Here is a 26,994-nt window from a genome sequence, read left to right as displayed (position 1 = left end):
AAGAATGTAAGCTTTCTGCCAATATCAGATATGTCTATGTCCTGGGAAATGTTCTTGTTACTTACAACCTCATGCTAACTGCATTAGCCTATGTTAGCTCAGCAGTCTCGTGGAAGGGACACCGATCCCGAAGAAGTTAAATAAAGTCCACCTGCGTGCAACCTAAGTGTCACATGATCTGTCACATGATCTCAGTATATATATACACCTGTTCTGAAAGGCCCCAGAGCCTGCAACACCACTAAGCAAGGGTCACCACCAAGCAAGCGGCACCATGAAGACCAAGGAGCTCTCCAAACAGGTCAGGGACAAAGTTGTGGAGAAGTACAGATCAGGTTTAGGTTATAAGAAAATATCAGAAACTTTGAACATCCCACGGAGCACCATTAAATGCATTCTAAAAAAAAAATAMGAATATGGCACCACAACAAACCTGCCAAGAGAGGGCCGCCCACCAAAACTCATGGACCAGGCAAGGAGGGCATTAATCAGAGAGGCAACAAAGAGACCAAAGATAACCCCAAAGGAGCTGCAAAGCTCCACAGCGGAGATTGGAGTATCTGTCCATAGGACCACTTTAAGCTGCACACTCCGCAGAGCTGGGCTTTGCAGAAGAGTGGCCAGAAAAAAGCCATTGCTTAAATAAAAAAATAAGCAAGCACATTTGGTGTTCACCAAAAGGCATGTGGGAGACTCCCCATAAATATGGAAGAAGATATTCTGGTCAGATGAGACTAAAATTGTGCTTTTTGGTCATCAAGGAAAATGCTATGTTTTGCGCTAACCCAACACCTCTCATCACCCCGAGAACACCATCCCCACAGTGAAGCATGGTGGTCGCAGCATCATGCTGTGGGGATGTTTTTCATCAGCAGGGACTGGGAAACTGGTCAGAATTGAAGGAATGATGGATGGCACTAAATACGGGGAAATTCTTGAGGGAAACCTGTTTCAGTCTTCCAGAGATTTGAGACTGTATTTCATGTATACATGAAAGTATACATGAAAATTATCAGCTTGAAAAACTCTGGAATGTCCGAGGGGGAGAGGAAAATTAAAATGTTTTGAAACAGCAACCACAAGTGCTTTTTGTCAGGTAGCACTTAAGGGAAAACTCCACCCAAAACCAAATGCTAAAATGTGTCATACAAAATGCATTATACCGGCTGTATTTTGAAAGATCTACATTTTGAAAACTTGATTGCTGACATGTAAAATATTATTGGACTGTATCAACAATGGACTAATAAAACAAATACCAAAACATAGTTTTGGGTTGGAATTTTCCCTTAATGCTGGGAGAGTGTAGCCCTTGCTCATGTCTTAATTTAGAGAGTCAAGTGTTGACTCTGTCACAGTTGACAACCTTTGTGGGTTGTGCTCATGGGCATTGAGTAGAGTCTGAGATAGTTAACATCTCTGGGATATGTGGGACACTAGCGTCCCGCATGGCCAACATCCAGTGAAAATGCAGAGCGCCAAATTCAAATAAATTACTATTAAAATTAAACTTTCATGAAATCCACATGCAATACACCAAATTAAAGCTAAACTTGTTGTGAATCCAGCAAACGTGTCAGATTCCAAAAAGGCTTTATGACGAAAGCACACCAAACGATTATGTTAGGTCAATACATAGCCACAGAAAAACAMATCCATTTTTCCAGCCAAAGAGAGGCGTCACAAAAAGCAGAAATAGAGAGAAAATTAATCACTAACCTTTGATGATCTTCATCAGATGACACTCATAGGACTTCCTGTTACACAATACATGTATGTTTTGTTCGATAAAGTTCATATTTGTATCCAAAAATCTCAGTTTACATTGGCGCATTACGTTCAGTAATGTTTTGCTTCCAAAACATCCTGTACATTTGCAGAGAGCCACATCAATTTACAGAAATACTGATTATAAATGTTGATGAAAATACATGTGTTATGCATGGGACTTTAGATAAACTTCTCCTTAATGCCACCGCTGTGTCAGATTTCAAAAAACTTTACAGAAAAAGCACACCATGCAATAATCTGAGTACAGCGCTCAGAGCCCAATCGACCCAAAGAGATATCCGCCATGTTGGAGTCAACATAAGTCATAAATAGAATTATAAATATTTACTTACCTTTGATGATCTTCATCAGAATGCACTCCCASGAATCCCAGTTCCACAATAAATGTTTGATTTGTTCGATAAAGTCCATAATTTATGTCCAAACACCTCCTTTTGTCCGCGCGTTTAGTACACAATCCAAACTGACGTCGCGCGGGCAGGTCCAGGAGAAAGTTCAGATGAAAAGTCAGACGAACAGTCAGTAGAAACATGTCAAACTAAGTATAGAATCAATCTTTAGGATGTTTTTGTCATAAATTTTCAATAATGTACCAACTGGAGAATTCCTTTGTCTTCAGAAATGCAATGGAACGCAAGCTACCTCTCATGTGAATGTGCGTGACCAGGTCGTGGCACTCTGCCAGACCTTTGACTCAATCTCCTCTCATTCCCCCCTCCTTTTATAGTAGAAGCATCAAACAAGGTTCTATAGACTGTTGACATCTAGTGGAAGCCTTAGGAAGTGCAACATTACCCCATTTCCACTATCTTGGATAGGCAAAGAGTTGAAACACTACAAACCTTAGATTTCCAACTTCCTGGTTGGATTTCTTCTCAGGGTTTTGCCTGCCATATGAGTTCTGGTATACTCACAGACATCATTCAAACAGTTTTAGAAACTTCAGACTGTTTTATATCCAAATCTACTAATAATATGCATATATTAGCAACTGGGACTGAGTAGCAGGCCGTTTACTCTGGGCACGCTTTTCATCCAAACATGAAAATGCTGTCCCCTATCCATAAGAAGTTTTAAGCTAACGTTACTGCATAATACCTGCATTGTGGGTGTTTGACTTATCATAAGACGGAGAACAACCTCTTGATAAGACTCTTTGCTTGACATTAGAATAAACAAAGCTTAACAGCTGGAGGTCCATGCTGATGGTCCATTAATGTTAAAGTAAGGCTATTGTAGGAGTAATGATGAAGATCCTTATCAAATTATGCATATCTTCTCGCTAAGAAAACAAAACAATTTATTCTTACCGCAAACAGGATTGACACATAGGAAGCTGGCCCATTGTGAAAGGTCAATTAGGGGGTAAAATGCAGATTGGATCCCTATCTTTACAATGATAAGCTTGTAAAGATAAATATAACCTTTAGCTTGGTATAAGTGAATGGAACTGAAACAGATCACAATCCTATCAAAATATGCATTGACATTTTTTTTAAATGTCTGTTTGTGCAGAAGTAGAGGAATACTGAACCCCACAAGTTGACATTGTATTTCCATTCTGCTGCTACTTAAAGGGTTGTGATCGCCAAATCAAAGCACATGTTTCTGTTATACCTTGAGGGAATTTCACAAGACAGTAAGGTAGCATGGCAGCGCGGCCTGTGATGGCTTGTCTGGATTCACTGCCCTGTCCATGACTAATGCAGGTGATTTGAGATTTTTGATTGGATACAAAAAAAGATTGCTCCAGTTACTCAAGGTTACAGAAGCTTCTGTTCTCCTGAAGATTGGGGCCAAAATACCTCTCACATAACTCCAGGATTACTGCTCAGCAGGGGAGAGCACACTGCTTATCTGGCCCACATTGTGTAGAGAGGGCCTGGCCACAACATACAGTATCAGGGCTATCCCAGCTAGCACATTTGGTTCCTTGGAAGTTGTGGGAATGTACGTTTTTGGTTTCCCATTGGTTCTGGGAACAAAGCCACAAGTTTCCTGACCGCAAAAACTTTTCTTTACATTCTGAGAACATTTTGGGTGCTCAGGGAACTGACATTTTTTGGGGGTTCTGAGAACATTTTACTATGATTCCCTGAAAGTTTACCTGGGAGGTTATTATTGTGTTCTCAGAAGAATTTTTTTTTTTATCTAGGCAAGTCAGTTAAGAACAAACTCTTATTTACAATGACAGTGGGTTAACTGCCTTGTTCAGGGGCAGAACAACAGACTTTTACCTTGTCAGCTCAGGGATTCAATCTAGCAACCTTTCGGATACTGGCCCAACACTCTAACCACTAGGCTACCTGCCACCCATGAAATGCAATGGTAAAATAAATGTAAAGGTTATTTGAATTTGAGGTTTTAGAATTTCTTCCTTAAAACTTATTAAAAGTATTTCAATAAGACTAGCATAGGTTAACTGTTTTGAACTGCAAGCACAGATAGGACAAATGGAAACCACTTTTATTTTTTATTGTGGCACATCATCAGTGAGATTCTAACTTGCGATTTACTGTATTTGATCCATGTAATTAGCCCACTGCACCACCAGGATGGAGCTAGCATGCCATGTTTTCTTAACTCATACAAAGCTGTTCATTTTTGTCTATTCAAATAGACCCAATTTCAACGGAAACAAGCACTCATTAAGATCAGGTGTGGCCAATTAGTGGGCATGACCAACACACCTGACCACACCTAATAACATAGAGGATGGAGAGAGTGTTGTTGAAGATGAGAATGGAATGTATGTTTTAAAATAACATTCTTAGAACACTCTTTGAACCTTACTAATGTTTTCTTGTGGTTTTTATAGAACGTTTTCTTAACTAATTATGTGACTTCTGAAGGTAATTGGTTGCACCAGATCTTATTTAGGGGCTTCATAGCAAAGGGGGTGAATACATATGCACGCACCACTTTTCAGTTTTTTTTTATATATAATTTTTTTAAACAAGTAATTTTTTTCATTTCACTTCACCAATTTCGACTATTTTGTGTATGTCCATTAAATTATATCCAAGTAAAAATCAATTTCAATTACAGGTCGTGATGCCACAAAATAGGAAAAACGCCAAGGGGGATGAATACTTTTGCATGGCACTGTATAGATTTCACATGACTGGGAATACAGATATGCATCTGTTGGTCATAGATACCTTTAAAAAAAAAGGTAGGGGTGTGGATCAGAAACCCAGTCAGTATCTGAAGTGACCACCATTTGCCTCATGCAGCGGAACTCATGATCAGGCTGTTGATTGTGGACTGTGGAATGTTGTCTCACTCCTTTTCAATGGCTGTGTGAAGTTGCTTGGTATTGGCGGAAACTGGAAAGCGCTGTCGTACACGTTGATGGGTGACATGTCTGGTGAGTATGCAGGCCATGGAAGAAATGGGACATTTTCAGCTTTCAAGAATTGTGTACAGACCTTTGCGACATGGGTGTGTGCATTATAATGCTGAAACATAAGGTGATGAAGGCAGATGAATGGCACAACAATGGGCCTCGGGATCTCGTCACGTTATCTCTGTGCATTCAAATTGCCATCGTTAAAATGCAATTGTGTTCATTGTCCATAGCTTATGCCTACTCATACCATAACACCACCACCACCAAGGGGCACTCTGTTCACAACGTTGACATCAGCAAACCGCTCGGCCCCCACAATGCCATACAAGTGGTCTGCGCTTGTGAGGTCGGTTGGATGTACTGCCAAAATCTCTAAAACAACGTTGGAAGTGGCTTATCGTAGAAAGTTAGCATTTAATTATTTGGCCACAGAAATTGTGCACATTCCTGCAGTCAGCATGCCAATTGCAAGCTCCCTCAAAACTTGAGACATCTGTGGCATTGTGTTGTGTAATGAAACTGCACATTTAGAATGCCCTTTTATTGTCCACAGCACAAGGTGCACCTATGTAATGATCCTGCTGTTTAATCAGCTTCTTGATATGCCGGCACCTGTCAGGTAGATGGATTATCTTGGCAAAGGAGAAATGATCACTAATAGGGATGTAAACAAATTTGTGCTTAATATTTTAGAGAAATAATATTTGTGTGCGTATTAAACATTTCTGGTATCTTTTATTTCAGCTCAATAAACATAKATTTTTGTTCAGTGTACATACAACTTGTCACACTTACTAAGATGTTATGGCCTAAAGGAGATCTGGTGTTTAGCTAACAGTCACTACTGACTGATGTTTAGCAACATATATGTTAGCTCTGCTCTACCAAAATGGGTATACTATACATGAACATGTACTATATGTGAGATTATGTAGTTAAACACTGTTGAATTGAGATGGATGATTGTTAAAGATCTAATGGCAAACAAATTTTTCTTGGGCCCTGAAAGTTCAAATATTTAGTCTCTCTATTGTTAAAACATATGCAACCCCAATCTAAGTGCTCCTTTTGAAGTTCATACAACATGAATATGAATCAGTCTAGCTTTCTAGCTTAACAATGTGTTGCTAACAATGACTTCCACTGGAGAACTAGGCCTATAGTATATTGAATATCCTTTTCTTCTCTGTCAAAAACCAGCATATCTACATCGCAAATGACTGTTGTGGTGTGCCATAAGATTTTTTTTCTCAAACCTTGCAAGCCACTTCACAGATGTAATGTCTATTTCTATAATAAAAAAATATACATAAGGTACCAGTCAAAAGTTTGCACACACCTACTCATTCAAGGGTTTTTCTTTATTTGTACTCATTTCTAAATTGTAGAGTAATAGGGATGATATTTAAACTACGAAATAACACATATGGAATCATGCAGTAACCAAAGTGTTAAACAAATCAAAATATATTTTATATTTGGCAAAAGGTAGCCACCCTTTGCCTTGATGACAGCTTTGCACACTCTTGGCATTCTCTCAACCAGCTTCATGAGGTTGTCACCTGGAATGCATTTCAAATAACAGGTGTGCCTTGTTAAAAGTTAATTTGTGGAATTCCTTTCCTTCTTAAAGCGTTTGAGCCAATCAGTTGTGTTGTGACAAGGTAGGGGTGGTATACAGAGATAGCCCTATTGGGTAAAAGACCAAGTCCACATTATGGAAATAATAGCTTAAATAGCAAAGAGAAACGACAGTCCATCATTACTTTCAGACATGAAGGTCAATCAATGATAAAAAGAAGTTTGAAGAAGTTTCTTCAAGTGCAGTCGCAAAAACCATCAAGCGCTATGATGAAACTGGCTCACATGAGGACCGCCTCAGGAAAGGAAGACCCAGAGTTGCCTCTGCTGCAGAGGATAAGTTCATTAGAGTTACCAGCCTCAGAATTTGCAGCCAAAATAAATGCTTCACAGATTTCAAGTAACAGACACATCTCAACATCAACTGTTTAGAGGAGACTGCGTGAATCAGGCCTTCATGGACGAATTGCAGCAAAGAAACCACTACTAAAGGACACCAATAAGAAGAAGAGACTTGCATGGGCCAAGAAACACAAGCAATGGACATTAGACCGGTGGAAATCTGTCCTTTGGTCTGATGAGTCCAAATTTGAGATGTTTGATTCCAACTGCCATGTCTTTGTGAGACGCAGAGTAAGTGAATGGATGATCTCCGCATGTGTGGTTCCCACCGTGAAGCTTGGGGGAGGAGGTGTGATGGTGTGGGGGTGCTTTGCTAGTGATACTGTCAGTGATTTATTTAGAATTCAAGGCACACTTAACCAGCATGACTACCACAGCATTCTGCAGCGATACGCCATCCCATCTGGTTCGCGCTTAGTGGGAATTTCATTTGTTTTTCAACAGGAAAATGACCCAACACACCTTCAGGCTGTGTAAGGGCTATTTGACCAAGAAGGAGAGTGATGGAGCACTGCATCAGATGTCCTGACCACAACCCAATTGAGATGGTTTGGGATGAGTTGGACCGCAGAGTGAAGGAAAAGCAGCCAGCAAGTGCTCAGCATATGTGGGAACTCCTTGAAGATTGTTGGAAAAGCATTCCAGGTGAAGCTAGTTGAGAGAATGCCAAGTGTGCAAAGCTGTCATCAAAGCAAAGGGTGGCTACGGTTACTACATGATTCTATATGTGTATTTCACAGTTTTGATGTCTTCACTATTATTCTACAATGTAGAAAATAGTAAAAATAAAGAAAAACCCGTGCATGAGAAGGTGTGCCCACACATTTGACTGGTACTATATGTTTAGACTCAACATGGTATCATTAGAAATTGTCCAGACTCTGACATCCAATGTCACACAAGCTGACATATTGTTCTATAGTCATTTTTGCGTGTTTAGTCTTGGCTGTACTCTGAACTGGTTTTAGGTTGCTGCTACCTAGCTCCATGTATGTGGAACATCCCAGTCACAGACTGTTTTCAGCTGCTGGCTTCACAGTTAGGCACATTATTCCTGACAGACATGGTAGGAATCCCAAATGGCACCCTATTCCCTACATATTGCACTTCCTTTAACCAGAGATTTACAGGCCCTGGTCAAAAGTAGTATACTATTTATAGGGAATAGGGTGCCGTTTGCGATTGCAGCCAAGGAATTCAGTTTTCTCATTCATCTGAGTGAAGCCAGGTCTGGAGAGGAGAGAAGAAAATAMATTTTAAAAACTCCCCTCACCTCCACCCCAGTCTTAAATACTTGGAGTTTGTCCTAGCAATCCCTACTGTGTGCAAACTGTAGTTAGGTGCCTGAACCTCATTAAGCTGTCTATATAGCAGCACTGCTAAACAGACATAGTGTCAGCATAACCCTTATTACATCCCAGTTTATTGGAAATGTACAATCTCTAAAATACTTTTGTTAACCTTCCTATCATATGGCCATGGCACTGGCAGTTCTATGATGATCCTGTAGATTGGAATTGCATTATAAATGAAAAAGTACATGTCACCTAAAGTAACCACATGTGGCTATAGTTGAAGACCATGGCCTCTGTGATGTCAAATCTAGTTGCACTTTTTTATTTTATTTTAAAGTTCACAGTATTTCTGCTAAAAGGAAAGATCAAGGCGATTACATTTTTAGGCTATAGGGACCACCTTTGTCTGCTTTGTTTTCTAATGTGGAGTGTTTAATTTGGTTTCGTCATTAACAAGACAATGGCATGGAAATTAATGCACATTTAAATTGGTAGATTTCCCATCTCTTGTCTTAGTCCTGTCTAACCTGGGAAAGCTGTTAAGACTTGGAGTGACATGCAGATGGAAACTTTTACTTTAACAAAATCGAATTACATCTAAGTAACCTAGACTGAAATAACAATGTATATTTAATTTAACAATATTATCTGTTCTTCACGTCAGGACAATATGACTGTCATTTACATTTAGAATGTGTGACGTTATGTATCTTTCAACACTATTGGTCTGAACTCATTTTGTTTTCAGATATATTTAACATAGTTAAAACTTTGACTTAAAACTTTTGAAAGTTTTTCGCCTAGTATTATATTTCTATATATTTCTTGAGCATACTGTATTTCTGCATATTGACGTTGGATCTAAATACTGTTTCTTGTCAAATATAATTCTCCAAATAACTGTACAAAATCATTAAACAAATGTAGGCTACTGTGCGTAATGGCTGTCAATTGATTGCGCTCGTCCGTTTGACCAACTATTACATATTTTTTTTGTTTGGTGTCAAGGCAAGGTCTTTGTTTTGACAAAGGAAGAGAAAGGCTAATGAAGGGGGTAGGGAAAGTTGAGCTGTGTTCTACGCCGTGGGTAATTGAGCACTTTGATTGACATGTGAGTGCCAAAAGGCGCAGACGCTTTCGGATTGGCCGAAGCACACTTCACAATTTCCTCTTGTTTCCAAGCTGCCATACCCCAGGCAGCTATCTTTACAGGCGGTTGTGTGAGTCAGTCGCAGCAGAAGGGAACAGAACAGCGGGGGTGCAACAAGAGGAGGCAGGAGTGGAGTTATACTGAAACCTGAAACTTTCTATTCAGAGAACATTTATCCACTGGACTCTTGGAGCTTTTCTCCATTTATTTTTTCTCTTGTAGCAGGTCTATTCTATACTGAAAGCTCCAGTGAGTTGCATTTTACTTTTATCCTGTAGACTCTCCTCTGTTGTGAACAATGAGATCCATTGAACCTTTGTGCCGTTGGAGAATCATCCCTCTGGCTTTGACCATGGCAGTGGTGTCTATGAGCAGAGCCTCTGAGTATGAATACCTGAGCTGGAAATCGGACTTGTACAATGGTGGCCGCAGCTATGGCAAGCCTCCTCAGTGTGTGGATATCCCAGAGGACCTGCGGCTGTGCCACAATGTGGGCTACAACCAGATGCTGCTGCCTAACCTACTGGAGCATGAGACTATGGCTGAGGTGAAGCAGCAGGCGGGCAGCTGGGTGCCCCTGGTGCATAAGAGCTGCCACCCGGGTACCCAGGTGTTCCTCTGCTCCCTGTTTGCCCCAGTGTGCCTGGAGCGCCCCATATACCCCTGCCGCTGGCTGTGTGAGGCTGTACGGGATGGCTGCACCCCTATCATGGAGTCCTTCGGCTTCCCCTGGCCTGAGATGCTCACCTGTGACAAGTTTCCCCAGGATGACGTGTGCATTGCCATGACTGCACCCAACGCCACTGAAGCTACCAAGCCCACAGGTAAGGTTATACCTACTTACCTACCTTCCTACCTACCTATCAGCAGGCATCATGCCTGTCATCATATCTATATACATAATTACATATAAAATCCCTATGTGACTTATAAGATCTCTCAGCCTGGTACCAGATCTGAAACTGAGCCATTGCTTGGCATAATGCTTAAATAACTGAGGTGTTGGCTAGGAGTTAGTAAGCTGTATTGTTCAATTGACAGTTTTTATTATGATTTATTTTCAATTTTATAAACATTTTTGAATCAATTTTGTGGATAAAACATGATAATATGTAATAATCCTTATCAAATATCTGGATTGGGCAACACAAACTAATGTGAACACCATATTATGCTATAGGGCAGGCTCAACATATTATGCTATAGGGCAGGCTATATAGAGCTGCAGTACTTGACTGAACACTCAGTCACTGCTTTGACATAGTGTGGGAATCAACACCCATGCAGTTCTACAGGCAGCAGAATGTTGTTTCAGGGGTTAAAATCTGTTTGTTGATCTCAAACCTCATGCAAATGATCATTCCCAACCTTTTGGGATCATTTTTCCCATGACTGCTTAGATTATTTCTCGATTAGATTATCTCAAAGAATATAAGAGTGAGATAGTAAAGCATTTATTTCGTTAGTTCATAGCAATATACGCTTCTCTGTCTTTACSAAGAGATAACCTCTCTTCCGAGCAAATGTTAAGTTGCTCGCTATTGACAAACAAGTTATATTGTAAAACTTCTTAAACAGATGGTAGCAATTTATTTCAAGGTGTTTGTTGAATACTGGGAGTCCAGCCAAATAACTAATACATCTATTAATGACCATTTTGTATTGACCTCTCAACTACTGACCTCTTCCTTTAGAACCCCCAAGAAAGTTGCATAGGGCAATTCCACGGTAACAGAGTGAGTGATGCTGAGACTCCAATTTTTCACTTTATAATGTATGTTAAACAAAAACCAATGATTGCAAAGTTAAACAAACCTATGGACGACTTTTAACAATTTCCACAGAACATTTTACAAAAACACATTTATGGCTAAACTCACCAAAGGTGAGTGTGTCATTTATTTTAGAATGCATTGTTTTGAATTGTAATGACCCAGCTGGGCAGGCAGGCGATTGGTGGTCTTTACCATACTGTACATGCTACAGTGCCTTGCAAAAGTATTCATCCCCCTCTGGGTTTTTCCTATTTTGTTGCATTACAAGAGTGGCCAGAAAAAAGCAATGGCTTAAAGAAAAAAGTAAGCAAACGCATTTGGTGTTCACCAAAAGGCATGTGGGAGACTCCCCAAACATATGGAAGAAGGTACTCTGGTCAGATGAGACTAAAATGTMGCTTTTTGTCCAACAAGGAAAACGCTATGTCTGGCGCAAACCCAACACCATATCACCCCGAGAACACCATGCCCACAGTGAAGCATGGTGGTGGCAGCATCATGCTGTGGGGATGTTTTTCATCGGCAGGGACTGGGAAACTGGTGAGAATTTAAGGAATGATGGATGACGCTAAATACAGGGAAATTCTTGAGGGAAACGTGTTTCAGTCTTCCAGAGATTTGAGACTGGAACGGAGGTTCACCTTCCAGCAGGACAATGACCCTAAACWTACTGCTAAAGCAACACTCAATTGGTTTTAAGGGGAAACATTTAAATGTCTTGGAATGGCCTAGTCAAAGCCCAGACCTCAATCCAATTGAGAATCTGTGGTATGACTTAAAGATTGCTGTACACCAGCGAAACCCATCCAACTTGAAGGAGCTGGAGCAGTTTTGCCTTGAAGAATGGGCAAAGATCCCAGTGGCTAGATGTGCCAAGCTTATAGAGACATATCCCAAGAGACTTGCAGCTGTAATTGCTGCAAAAGGTGGCTCTACAAAGTATTGACTTTAGGGGGGTGAATAGTTATGCACGCTCAAGTTTTCTAGTTTTTTGTCTTATTTCTTGTTTGTTTCACAACAAAACATATTTTGCATCTTCAAAGTGTTAGGCATGTTGTGTGAATCAAACGATACAACCCCCCCAAAATCTATTTTAATTCCAGGTTGTAAGGCAACAAAATAGGAAAAATGCCAAGGGTTACTTAYTTTCGCAAGCCACTGTAAATTAGACCAATTCATTCACTTATGGAAACACAACATCGCTATAAACAAAGATGATTGGAGATATGGACTATCCTGCTAGCATTCAGTCACTGCTCTGCCTGTCCCGTCCTTTCCACCGCCTCGCTCTGTTTGCTCTGCCCACCCGCTTCTGGTGAAGAGCAGTGCAGATGCAAAGCTTAGTAACAGAATGACAGTTTGTGCTATTTGTGCTGTCATTCTGTTACCAAGAATTTGCACTGTTCTTCAAGTAAATGTGTTTTTGTCAGATATTCAGTAGAAATTATTAAAAGTAGTCCTTGTGCATATAGTTGTATTGTTTGTTTAACTTTGCAATCATTGGTTTTTGTTTGACATACATTTTAAAGTGAAGAATCTGAGTCTCAGATTCACGTTGTTCATGTGAAATTACCCTATAGCTTAATTTGAAGAGCAGATACAGTGGTATTTCTAAGAGTGAATACCAGAGGGACAATGATGAGAGATAAAAATAAAAAATACAGGCCATGTCAATTTCGCTAATGTAATAAACGGTGTTTCAAGGTTACAGTGAACTCCAAAAGACCTCAGGCCCATGCTGCCTTTCTGTCTAGGGCTCTGGTCAAAAGTAGTGCACTATAAAGGGAAATGAGTGCCATTTGGGATGCAGCTTCAGTTTCTGAGTTATGGTCAAAAGGACAATATTTACCTAAYAGCTTGGTAGTAACAATGGTTTAGATATGTTTTGTAAACAAACAAAAATCACAATTACAACAGAAATAGATGCTGCAGAAGGCCTTTCACAATGAAAGGACAAGTCTTGTCTAAAATTCTTGTTCCTGCCATGGGTTGTAGTATTTTATTGCCATACTCGTGTCCCTGGCAGGAATTAGTAGAATGTCTCTTGGAGCGAGTTGGAAATTCTGCTCTGCTCTTTAACTAGAGGTGTCCCAGAGAAGGGGAAGTACAACCACTTCATCCAGATTTGCTAATAAATTAAAAGGGACTTTCCATCATCAACCTCCTTACGTTTTGATCTACATTGTATAACATATGCATGCTGCAAAACAGTGTTCAAACATTTCCTCCATTCTGAACATGAATGACTCGTCCGACAGCAGGATTACAGGATTGATATGGTGACTGGTGACTTAACAGTCCAGCACCCGATGAAGAGGTCTTTCTCACTCCATGGTGCTGCAGTTACACAGCACTTACTGTATATCTGAGGTAGTCCCTCTGTTACTGGGACGTGTTGGGTTGAGGGGGGGCTAACATGGTGGTGTTTGTGGAGCCAACATGGTGGTGTGTGTACTGTTTGGCCAGTAGCCCAGCAGCATGAGAAAAGTCTCCTGTTGGAGCTTTGGGACCACACAGAGATCCTAAATGTGTGCCACAAAGGCTCTCGTCAAAAGCAGTGCACTACATATGGAATAAGGTGCCATTTGGAACGCATGCCCTTACGTTGACGACTTTGTGCAAATCTAATTCCTTTTCCACATTTATTCAACGTCATCCTTGATTTTTTTGTCTTGAAATGATGTGGAAACAACATTGATTCAATCAGGTTTTGCCCAGTGGGTCATGTATTTTGAGAAAGTTATTTAAAGAGCCTCTCCACTGCTGCTGAACATGTATGAAGCAAGCAGTAATTGATTTAGAGTAGAAACAAGATGAAATAKAAAATAGTGACTCTGACTCTGTAAACAGTGCCTGTTTTCACAAGCTCTTTCCACCTGGGTGTAACTTTCACAAGGTTTTGTCAAACACACGTCATGGACAAGTAGCAATCACAACAAAACAGGATAAGTGTGTGTTAATATATATTGATTTATATTTCACCATCTGTTCCATTTGTTTAGAGTTTAGATGTTAAACCTTGCAGCCTTCCAAATGTTGTTCGAGAAAGAACAGAAAAGTTATCAGAAAATTCATGAACATCACTTGACAAAGACACTACCAATAGTTGTTACACTATACAGTCACAATCGTTCATTGTTTTAAATCATAATGTCAAAATATTCTAAACATTTCATGTAACTTGGCTCCTGTAACTGAAAATAAATATCGAACCCTGAGTGGAACATCTGCACAGTCAGTGCATACTTTTTCTTGCCACTGTATGTGAAAAAGTATGTGAACCCTTTGGAAATACCTGGATTTCTGCATAAATTGGTCATAAAATTTGATCTGATCTTCACATAGGTCACAACAATAGACAAGCACAGTCTACTTAAACTAATAACACACAAACAATGATACGTTTTCATGTCTWTATTGAACACACCATGTAAACATTCACAATGCAGGGTCGAAAAAGTACGTGAACCATTGGATTTAATAACTGCTTGACCCTCCTTTGGCGGCAATAACCTCAACCAAACGTTTTCTGTAGTTGCGGATCAGGCCTTCACAATGGTCAGGAGGAATTTTGGACCATTCCTCCTTTACAAAACTGTTTCAGTTCAACAATATTCTTAGAATGTCTGGTGTGAACTGCTCTCTTGAGGTCATGCCACAGCATCTCAATTGGGTTGAGGTCAGGACTCTGACTGGGCCACTCGAGAAGGAATATTTTCTTCTGTTGAATCCATTATGTTGTTGATTTACTTCTGTGTTTTGGGTCGTTGTCCTGTTGCATCACCCAACTTCTGAGCTTCAATTGGCGGATAGATAGCCTAACATTCTCCTGAAAAATGTCTTTTTCCGCCGATGATAGCAAGCTGTCCAGGCCCTGAGGAAGCAAAGCAGCCCCAAACCATGATGCTGTCACGGCCGTCGAAAGAACTGGACCAAGGTGCAGCGTGGTGGGCGTACATATTCCTTTCATTTAGAATGACGCCGACAAAACAATAAACAATACCAAGACAACCGTGAAGCTTAAGGGCATATAGTGCCACAAACAAAGACAACTTCCCACACAGAAAGGAGGGAAAAGGGCTACCTAAGTATGGTTCTCAATCAGAGACAACGATAGACAGCTGTCCCTGATTGAGAACCATACCCGGCCAAAACAAAGAAATACAAAAACTTAGAAAATAGAACAGAATGCCCACCCAAATCACACCCCGACCAAACCCAAAATAGAGACATAAAAGGCTCTCTAAAGTCAGGGTGTGACAGATTCTCCCTCCACCATACTTTACAGTTGGGATRAGGTTTTGATGGTGGTGTGCTGTGCCTTTTTTTCTCCACACATAGTGTTGTGTGTTTCTTCYAAACAACTCAACTGTAGTTTAATCTGTCCACAGAATATTTTGCCAGTAGCGCTGTGGAACATCCAGGTGCACTTTTGCAAACTTCAGATGTGCAGCAATGTTTTTGTTTCATGGGAGGGTCCCATGAACACCATTCTTGTTTAGTGTTTTACGTATCGTAGACTCGTCAACAGAGAAGTTCAGGATGTTCAAGAGATTTCTGTAAGTCTTTAGCTGACACTAGGATTTTTCTTAGCCTCATTGAGCATTCTGCGCTGTGCTCTTGCAGTCATCGTTGCAGGACAGCCACTCCTAGGGAGAATAGCAACAGTGCTGAGCTTTCTCCATTAATAGACAATTTATCTTACTGTGGACTGATGAACAACAAGGCTTTAAGAGATACTTTTGTAACCCTTTCCAGTTTTCTGCAGGTCAACAATGCTTAACCTTAGGTCTTCTGAGATTTATTTTGTTTGAGGCATGGTTCACATCAGGCAATGCTTCATGTGAATAGCAAACTCAAATTCTGTGAGTTTTTTTATAGGGAAAGGCAACTCTAACCAACATCTCCAATCTCGTCTCATTGATTGGACTCCAGGTTAGCTGGCTCCTGATTCCAATTAGCTGTTGGAGAAGTCATTGGCCTAGGGGTTCACATACTTTTTACAACCTACACTGTGAATGTTTAAATGATGTATTCAATATAGACAAGACAAATACAATCATTTGTGTGTTATTAGTTTAAGCACACTATGTTTGTCTATTACTGTGGCTGAGATTCAGATCAGATAAAATTTGATGACCAATTTATACAGAAATCCAGGCAATTCCAAAGGGTTCACATACTTTTTCTTCGGAATCTGTTCTGACAGTGAAGGCCTAATCTTCCTTAAAAGCCTCAAGTAACAGGGAATGTGTATGTACAGTTGAAGTCGGAAGTTTACATACACTCAATTTGTATTTGGTAGCATTGCTTAAAATTGTTTAACTTGGGTCAAACGTTTCGGGTAGCCTTCCACAAGCTGCCCACACACAATAAGTTAGGTGAATTTTGTCCCACCTCTCCTGACAGAGCTGTTGTAACTGAGTCAGGTTTGTAGGCCTCCTTGCTCGCAAACGCTTTTTCAGTTCTGCCCACACATTTTCTATAGGATTGAGGTCAGGGCTTTGTGATGGCCACTCCAATACCTTGACTTTGTTGTCCTTAAGCGATTTTGCCACAACTTTGGAAGTATGCTTGGGGTCATTGTACATTTGGAAGACCCATTTGCGACCAAGCTTTAACTTCCTAACTGATGTCTTGAGATGTTGCTTCAAAATATCCACATAATTTTCTTCCCTCATGATGCCATCTATTTTGTGAAGTGCACCAGTCCCTCCTGCAGCAAAGCACCCCCACAACATGATGCTGCCACCGCAGTGCTTCACGGTTGGGATGGTGTTCTTCGGCTTGCAAGCTTCCCCCCTTTTCCTCCAAACATAACGATGGTCATTATGACCAAACAGTTCATCAGACCAGAGGACATTTCTCCAAAAAGTACGATCTTTGTCCCCGTGTGCAGTTGCAAACTGTAGTCTGTCTTTTTTATGGCGGTTTTGGAGCAGTGGCTTCTTCCTTGCTGAGCGGCCTTTCAGGTTATGTCGATATAGGACTCGTTTTACTGTGTATATATATATTTTTGTACCTGTTTCCTCCAGCATCTTCACAAAGTCCATTGCTGTTGTTCTGGGATTGATTTGCACTTTTCGCACCAAAGTACGTTCATCTCTAGGAGACAGAACGCGTCTCCTTCCTGAGCGGTATGACGGCTGCGTGGTCCCATGGTGTTTATACTTGCGTACTATTGTTTGTACAGATGAAAGTGGTACTTTCAGGCATTTGGAAATTGCTCCCAAAGATGAAAGAGACTTGTAGAGGTCTACAATTTTTTTTCTGAGGTCTTGGCTGATTTCTTTTGATTTTCCCATGATGTCAAGCAAAGAGGCACTGAGTTTGAAGGTAGGCCTTGAAATACATCTACAGGTACATCTCCAATAGGCTAATTTACATAATTTGAGTCAATCAGAAGCTTCTAAAGCCATGACATAATTTTCTGGAATTTTCCAAGCTGTTTAATGGCACAGTCAACTTAGTGAATGTTAACTTCTGATCCCCTGGAATTGTGATATAGTGAATTATAAGTGAAATAATCTCCCTGTAAACAAAAAAAATTGAAAATAATTACCTGTGTCACGCACAAAGTAGATGTCCTAACCGACTTGTCAAATCTTTAGTTTGTTAACAAGAAATTTGTGTAGTGGTTCAAAAATCAATTTTAATGACTCCAACCTAAGTGTACGTAAACTTCCGACTTCAACTGTATGTGTATCTGCGTGGCTGTGTGCGCGTTAGGGCTGTGACAGTCATAGAATTTTGGATGATGATAATTGGCCACTCAAATGACCACATTTTCTCCTCTCCTCCATGTGCTGCCATAGAAATATAAAGGGGTGGCCCGATTTCAAGTCAATGGTGGCATAATGGGTGGACTGGCGGCCATTGCGAGTGTACCCGTAGGAGCAAAGCAGGAAGTAAAAGCAGGAAGTGTACCCATGAATACAGTATGTGCTGTGATTTGTTGATTCAACTCAACTGACATTACAAAAAATACATTCTATTGCATGAGCCACATGTAACGGGTGCTCTCCTCCTCTTCGTCTGAAGAGGAGAAGCGAGAAGGGTCGGACCAATACGCAGCGTTGTAATCCATAATGATTTATTAACAGAACGATGAAACACGAAAACACTTGAAAAGATTACAAAATAACAAACCGACGTAGACTGACCTAAAACATGTGAACTTACATAAACACGAAGAACGCACGAACAGGTACAGACTACAAACAAACCGAAACAGTCCCGTGTGGCGCTACAAACACAGACACAGGAGACAACCACCCACAACAAACAATGTGAAACAACCTACCTTAATATGGTTCTCAATCAGAGGAAACGTAAAACACCTGCCTCTAATTGAGAACCATATCCAGCAACCCATTAACCAACATAGAAACACATACAAAAACAACAGAAAACAGGTCAGGAACGTGACACCACATCAGTTAGCATAATTTGAATGAACATTCTAAATTATCATGTAAATTATTGCATACCACAGTACCAGTCTTCAGTCAGCTGTTTTTCCAAAAAAAGAAAGACTGTTGATGATGGTGATTTTATTTTCATGACGGCGGTCTTCATCCATAACCGTAAGTTACACGGTTATATAGTAACTGTGCCGGCCCTAGTGTGCGTGCGTGTGTGCATTCAGATAAACTTACATCAAAGACAGCAGGCCTGCAGGTCAGATTGATTGTGTCAAGTTAGCCCAGAGACTCAAAGAGATCAAAACCAATCACCACATTACAGTGGAATGATGCTTGACTGCTATTATCCACTATCTTCAGGTAAATCTAGCACATGACAAKAAACTGTTTACTGGAGGCCATAGTTATAGCCTGCCATAAAGGCCTAGGACATTCCAAACTGAGGTCAGGTCAGTCAGACCATTGACCGTCTGATCAATAAGGGTTTTTCTGTCAAACAAGAACAAACTTCACCCGAGTTCGAATGGATACACACCAGAGCAACTGACGACTGAGTGTACTCGGCATCTCTGACGAAAATGTCTGCCTGTCATCTTTACATACACTACCTTTCAAAAGTTTAGGGTCACTTAGAAATGTCCTTGTATTTGAAAGAAAAGCTATTTTTTTTGTCCATTTAAAATAACATCAAATTGGTCAGAAATACAGTGTAGATATTGTTAATTTTTGTTAATTTTACTATGGTAGCTGATTTTTAATGGAGTATCTACATTGGCGTACAGAGGTCCATTATAAGAAACCATCACTCCGGTGTTCTAATGGCACGTTGTGTTAGCTAATCCAAGTTTATTATTTTAAAAGGCTAATTGATCATTAAAAAAACCTTTTGCAATTATGTTAGCACAGCTGAAAACCGTTGTCCTGATTAAAGAAGCAATACAACTGGCCTTCTTTAGACTAGTTGAGTATCTGGAGCATCAGTATTTGTGGTTTCGATTACAGGCTTAAAATGGCCAGAAACAAATAACTTTCTTCTGAAACTCGTCAGTCTATTCTTGTTCTGAGAAATGAAGGCTATTCCATGCGAGAAATTGCCAAGAAACTGAAGATCTCGTACAACGCTGTGTACTACTCCCTTCACAGAACAGCACAAACTGGCTCTAACCAGAATAGAAAGAGGAGTGGGAGGCCCCGGTGCACCACTGAGCAAGAGGACAAGTACATGAGTGTCTAGTTTGAGAAACAGACGCCTCACAAGTCCTCAACTGGCAGCTTCTTTAAATAGTACCCGCAAAACACCAGTCTCAACATCAACAGTGAAGAGGCGATTCCGGAATGCTGATCTTCTAGGCAGAGTAGCAAAGAAAAATCCATATCTCAGACTGACCAATAAAAATAAAATATTAAGATGTGCAAAATAACACACACTGGACAGAGGAACTCTGCTTAGAAGGCAGCATCCCGGATTCGCCTCTTCACTGTTGACGTTGTCTAAAGTTTGTCAACTAGTCTAAAGAAGGCCAGTTTTATTTCTCCTTTAATGAGGACAACAGTTTTCAGCTGTGCTAACATGTTTACAAAAGGGTTTTCTAATGATCAGTTAGACTTTTAAAATGATAAACTTGGATTAGCTAACACAACATGCCATTGGAACACAGGAGTGATGGTTGCTGATAATGGGCCTCTGTACGCCTATGCAGATATTCCATAAAAAAATCTGCCGTTTCCAGCTGCAGTAGTCATTTATAACATTAACAATGTCTACACTGTATTTCTGATCAATTTGATGTTATGTTAATGGACAAAAAAAAGTGGTTTTCTTTTAAAACAAGGACATTTCTAAGTGACCCCAAACTTTTGAACTGTACTGTAGGTGTTTACATAAGATTTTGTCTGCAAGACTGATGTGAAGCACAGGCAGGGAGATAGGTGGTAAAGCAGTGTTACTACCATGGGAAATGAGCTGATGTTGAAGTAAATAGAGGTGTGAACAATGCAAGGGTCTGTTAGGGATTCAGTTGTATTGCCTGACAGCTGTTTGGATTGGTAGGTATTCTAGAATCCTGTTTGGAGGATACTGGATTTCCTGCTTATCCTTTCAGTCTTGTTAAATTTTTGTCAGAGCTATGTTAACTGGTAGATTACTGTGTCAGTGCTACATGTCTTACCCTCTAAATAGACTGTCTCTCCTCCCTCCCTTTCACAGGTTATTCCCCCATATGTCCCCCATGTGACAATGAAATGAAAACAGACATCATTCTAGAGCACATGTGTGCCAGCGAGTTTGGTAAGCTTCTCCTAACCCTAACACTACCATTTACATACCGATGATACACATGCACACACAGGTTTTGTCATGACATGTTTTCCTATGGGCAACCATACCTGTGGATCATGTTTGCCAACACCACAGGATAGTAGCCTATACACCTGGAACCACATACAGTAGGCTACAGCAGTATGTTTATCCTTACAGCTCTGGAATATATGCCCCAGACAGACCTAATGATCCCTTCCTCCCACCCACCTTATGTCGACAAAGTACATAGTAAAATATTTACATATCAAGCTTAGAGAAGTTAAAGTGACACTCTTGTCACTAGGTTTGCTTACTTACATGCATTCCCGACTCTTGCCATTCTGGTTACAGTAATGAGCTTGGAGCTTTATTCCAGCTATAGATGATGGCCCATAGCACCGCACAGTCATCTCTTTGTATGATCTTAAAAGTGAGGTCTTTAGTGGGGTTAACCAGTCTATTGGAAATAGAAGGGTTCTGAAAGAAAAGCCAGTTAATGTAGATTAACTGTAAGAAAAACAGAAAAGGGGATCAGTTCGGCATTAAGTATCATAGAGGCTCATGGATTTAGTTCCAGCTGACTGTACAAGGTGAAGAAAGAAAACAAAACCACCACCTTCTACTACTCTATAGCATAAAAATGCTTTACTAGCCTAGCGATGAACGAGCATAAACATGCTTTACTAGCCTAGCGATGAACGAGCATTAACATGCTTTACTAGCATAGTGATAAATGAGCATAAACTTGTTTTACTAGCATAGTGATGAATGAGCATAAACATGTTTTACTAGCCTAGCGATGAACGAGCATAAACATGCTTTACTAGCATAGTGATGAATGAGCATAAACATGCTTCACTAGCATAGTGATGAATGAGCTTAAACATGCTTTACTAGCAATAGTGATGAATGACATAAACATGCTTCATAGCATATGTGATGAATGAGCTTAAAACATGCTTTACTAGCATAGTATGAATGAGCATAAACATGCTTTACTAGCATAGTGATGAATGAGCATAAACATGCTTTACTAGCATAGTGGATGAATGAGCATAAACATGCTTTACTAGCATAGTGATGAATGAGCATAAACATGCTTTACTAGCATAGTGATGAATGATCATAAACATGCTTTACGTTTCAAAGGTCCAAGCATATTTTCATCAAAGAAAAGTTTAATTTTCAAGAAGATTTGCTCAATTTCATGCTTGTTAGATGGATGGGACATTGTTTAAAACAAACTTTCATTACGGAGAAATTATGTGGCTTTGACCAACATTTCACAGAGCCTACTCTCAGACAGTGCTCAGGGTAGTTGTTCTGTCTGAGTATTTTATTTATTTCACCTTTATTTAACCAGGTAGGCCAGTTGAGAACAAAGTTCTCATTTACAACTGCGACCTGGCAAAGATAAAGCAAAGCAGAGCGACACAAAACAACACAAGTTTTACACATGGAATAACAAACGTACAGTCAATAACACAATAGAAAAGTCTATATACAGTGTGTGCAAATGAGGTAAGATTAGGGTGGTAAGGCAATAAATAGGCTATATGGCGAAATAATTACAATTTAGCAATTAAACACTGGAGTGACAGATGTGCAGAAGATGAATGTGCAAGTAGAGATACTGGGGTCAAAGGAGCAAAAACATAAATAACAATATGGGGATAAGGTAGTTGGGCTATGTACAGGTGCAATGATCTTGTAAGCTGCTCTGACAGCTGATGCTTAAAGTTAGTGAGGGAGATATGAGTCTCCAGCTTCAGTGATTTTTGCATTTCGTTCCAGTCATTGGCAGCAGAGAACTTGAAGGAAAGGCGGCTAAAGGAGGAATTGGCTTTGGGGGTGACCAGTGAAATATACCTGCTGGAGCACGTGCTACGGGTGGGTGCTGCTATGGTGACCAGTGAGCTGAGATAAGGTGGGCTTTACCTAGGAAATACTTATAGATGACCTGGAGCCAGTGGGTTTGGTGACGAATATGAAGCAAGGGCCAGCCAACGAGAGCATACAAGTCGCAGTGGTGGGTAGTATATTGGGTTTTGGTGACGAAACGGATGGCACTGTGATAGACTGCATCCAATTTGCTGAGTGGAGTGTTGGAGGCTATTTTGTAAATGACATCGCCGAAGTCAAGGATTGGTAGGATAGTCAGTTTTACGAGGGTATGTTTGGCAGCATGAGTGAAGGATGCTTTGTTGCGAAATAGGAAGCCGATTCTAGATTTAAGTGAATTGAAAAGATTGACAATTTGTATACTTCTGGGATCATTCCTTCAGATGTAACAGATTGACGCGCAACTGACCATCAAGTAAACTGATGTGAAAGATTTCTTGAGAAAGTATAGTTAAACTTGTTTTCTTGCTCATACAACTGATGCTTAATTCATAGCTTTACATATGTATTACCACGGTTATGACTTGCCTAGTTAAATAAAGGTTAAATAAAAACATTTAAAGGCTAATATTCTGTAACTATTGAACTTTGGGGCCCTAAAGTCTTTATTTGGCAGATATTTAAAGCTGTAAATCGGTATGTTTGTTTTGCTGTCTGGCATTCTGGAGGTGTCAGTAGGGTTGTGCTTTAAAGCTTAATTCCTATTGGTCCATATCACAGACCGTCTGATGTCACATGGGACTGATGTCACATGTCTTTATGCCATTCTATCCACAGGGTGTCAATGCAGAGTAGCAACAGCTGTTGGAATGTTTTGTTTTTGAATGCAATTAAAATGCATTGATAGTTTCTCGCATGCAGGGACACTGTAAATTCAACCCACCTTGAGACATTGATTGTGTGCAGTGAGAATGTGCACAAGTTTACAGAATGCTGTGCCTTATTTTTTATTGCTTGTAGCTGGCCTCTCACATTTTTAATGGTTTCCAAATCAATTCCAAGCAGCAGACGTTGGGAAGACAGACTTTGTGCATTAAAAACAAGTTTTATTTCAGAGTGGTTCTCAGGAACAGCTAATACAAAGTTAGGTCTTTTAAATGAAGTGGCCCATTGTTACACTGTAATGATGGGCCTCCCTTTTCTGTCCTCAGAAACCGTCCCTGGTTTGCCAAGAGAGAGTGGCACATTATTGGTCTGTTTCATCTATGATTAAGATAGATGTTGTTTTGATTTCTTGTCATAATCTCTTTAACGCTTGATGCCTGAGCTTATCCAGGCAGACTGAGCATGGCCGCTGACAATGGCGGTTAAATGAGACTGTTATTGCAGCCATGAGACCTAATCACAGCAGGAGTGGCCCACAAAGGGAGAGTCCCAACTCCCATGAGAAAAAACAGGGCTTATGTCCCAAATGGCTCACTATTCCCTATAAAGTGCACTACTTTTGACCAGGGCACAAAAGGCTCTGTTAAAAAGTAGTGCACTATGTAGGTAATAGGGTGCCATTTGGGACACTGTCAGGAGCTGATGAGCTGATCTTCTTGCAGTGTGGCAATGCCATGGGCTATATGGTGGTTAGTTTCCTTTGCTTTGCTCTACCGGTTGGGCAACATGTAAACAAGCAATGTTTATGCTCCCTAGAGATGTTCTAATTGACTAAAGAAAAGAGAAAGCAGGCTTCTAAGATGGCTGCCACAGGTTAATCAATAATGTAAGCAGTAACCTAGGGTTTAGCTTGATTAAACTTCTGGAGGGACAAACATTAGGTCATGTTTTTTTAAAGCATTAACATTGTGCAGATTTAGATGATTTTCATTATAATTTGTCTGACGTGATGTTCCTCCGAACTGGCTTGAGCCCTTCTTACTTTGCCCTAAAACTGATGCAAGGATGGGCTTGACTCGAAAACAACTATTATATKGTGTGAAAGATCTGTCATTCATTTTTGTCAGAAGAGGGAGATATGAGTAAAATGTGGAAGCAATTATGACATAATTTGATCTGTTTTGACGTCAACAAAGCATCTGGTCATGTCAGTCGTAACTTGTGAGCTAATCTATTACTACGCTTTCATCAAGCCACTTTTGGTCAGACCAAAATGGATCAGAGGGAGGGATAGTTTATAATAGACACAGATTGATCATTTAAGTGCACTACTCTAGACTTTCACTATGAAATATCCTGCCTGCCTGGCAAGCAAGGGATGCTGAATGTATCACTTTTTATCACTACTTTTCACATAAAGGGTACTTGTATATACACATATATTTACATGTACTGTAGAGACAACAGCGTAACCTTAGGMCTGGTATAGGTACATTTTGACTAACTTCAGACTGTGTAGTTGATATGTTACCTCAGTCAAGGCAGCAAGCTGGAGGAATCTGAGACTTACATCGAGGTCAGTTTTATTAATCTGCATGGACTAATCATGTCAAAAAAATGCCTCCGCTGGCACAGAATGAGCATTTTTGCTCACTGAAGCACTCAGTTCCTGGAAACATCTCATTGCAAAAGGTCTGTTCTCATTTAACATGAAAGTTAAGTGTGAACGAGAGGCTTATTAATATTGTGTGCCATTGTTTGAAGTCATGAATAATTGCCTCCTTCCAATCTCACAATCAGTTTTGACATTCTCAGGAGAGTTTATCTTGATGAAGTTGGAGTATTTTGGGATGAGGCAAGAGTTGTTTTATGCTTTGTGGTTGGATACAAGACAATCTGGCAGAGGAAGAATACTTGTGTTTAAAAAAGTCATGGAGGAATAGATAAAAAAATAAAAATATATATATATAAGTAGAAGGGGATGTTTCTTGAAGGTCTGTGTGACCATGCTGTATGTACTATAATATATGCCATTTAGCAGTGACCTGAGTAGTAACCGCAGTTTGTCTGAGTAACTGAACTTCATTTTCAACTCCAACTGAAGAGTGAAGATGCAAAGACAAACAACAAAATCAACAGTTCAGTTAACCAAATGTTACGTGTTGGTGACCATGATCAATGAGGGATCAGGAAATGAGGAAATAACAATCTAGCTAGTTAAACCCCTCCCAGTCCCTGGCCCCTCAGAGATCATGATTCATTTGTTTATTTTTATTGTATGTATGTGTGTATATATATTTTCCTTTATTATTTTCCCCTAACCCTACCACCCCTTCCCCAATTAGAGTAAACTAATGGACGACAACAACACTTAGGCTTCTACTTCCAGCTTATACTTACTATATACATTTTATAGACACAGTATATTTTACAATAGTTATATTTTGTTTGTTTTTAGTCCCATCCTTCAGCTACCTTCAACCCCTCCGATCTATCTCTGAAGACCATCCAGTTTTGATTTCTATTTGACATATATTTTTCAACTGTGCTGTTTCACAAAAGTTATGAACCTACAGTGCATTCGGAAAGCATTCAGACCCCTTGATTCTTTCCACATTTTGCTAGGTTACAGCCTTATTCTGAAATAGATTAAAGTGTTTTTTCCCCTCATCAATGTACACACAATACCCCATAATGACAAAGCAAAAACGTTTTTTTATACATTTCTGCATATGTATAAAAAACTGAAAGCACATTTTACATAAGTACTCAGACCCTTTACTTAGTACTTTATTAAAGCACCTTTGGCAGTGATTACAACCTCGAGTCTTCGTGGGAATGACGCTACAAGCTTGCCACACCTGTATTTGGGGAGTTTCTCCCATTCTTCTCTGCAGATCCTCTCAAGCGCTGTCAGGTTGGATGGGGAGCGTCGCTGCACAGCTATTTTCAGGTCTCTCCAGAGATATTTGGTCGGGTTTAAGTCYGGGCTCTGGCTGGGCCACTCAAGGACATTCAGAGACTTGTCCCGAAGTCACTCTTGCATTGTCTTGGCTGTGTGCTAAGGGTTGTTGTCCTGTTGAAGGTGAACCTTTGCCCCAGTCTGAGGTCCTGAGCGCTCTGGAGCAGGTTTTCATCAAGGATCTCTCTGTACTTTGCTCCGTTCATCTTTCCCTTGATCGTGACTAGTCTCCCAGT

At 40.2% G+C, this 26,994-nt stretch overlaps 1 protein-coding gene across 3 annotated transcripts in view; it reads left to right on the top strand.

Annotated features, from left to right (window-relative positions):
* The first annotated feature begins 9,601 nt into the window (after positions 1-9,601).
* Positions 9,602-26,994, top strand: part of LOC111957686 (secreted frizzled-related protein 1) — a 55,574-nt gene continuing 38,181 nt past the window's right edge. The window contains exons 1-2 of one of the 3 annotated variants that reach the window (XM_023978621.3): positions 9,602-10,395; positions 20,977-21,057. In XM_023978621.3, coding sequence (XP_023834389.1) covers positions 9,870-10,395; positions 20,977-21,057 — 607 coding nt within the window. In that variant the 5' untranslated portion in view covers positions 9,602-9,869. The remainder of the gene's footprint in view (positions 10,396-20,976; positions 21,058-26,994) is intronic. The other 2 variants (XM_023978620.2, XM_070437112.1) reach the window with 2 other exon arrangements.

The sequence above is a fragment of the Salvelinus sp. IW2-2015 genome, linkage group LG33, assembly GCF_002910315.2.
Source record: "Salvelinus sp. IW2-2015 linkage group LG33, ASM291031v2, whole genome shotgun sequence".
NCBI classification, from domain to species: Eukaryota; Metazoa; Chordata; class Actinopteri; order Salmoniformes; family Salmonidae; genus Salvelinus; species Salvelinus sp. IW2-2015.
The sequence above is the reverse complement of the archived record's forward strand: the minus strand, read 5'-3'. Positions and strand labels throughout refer to the sequence as shown.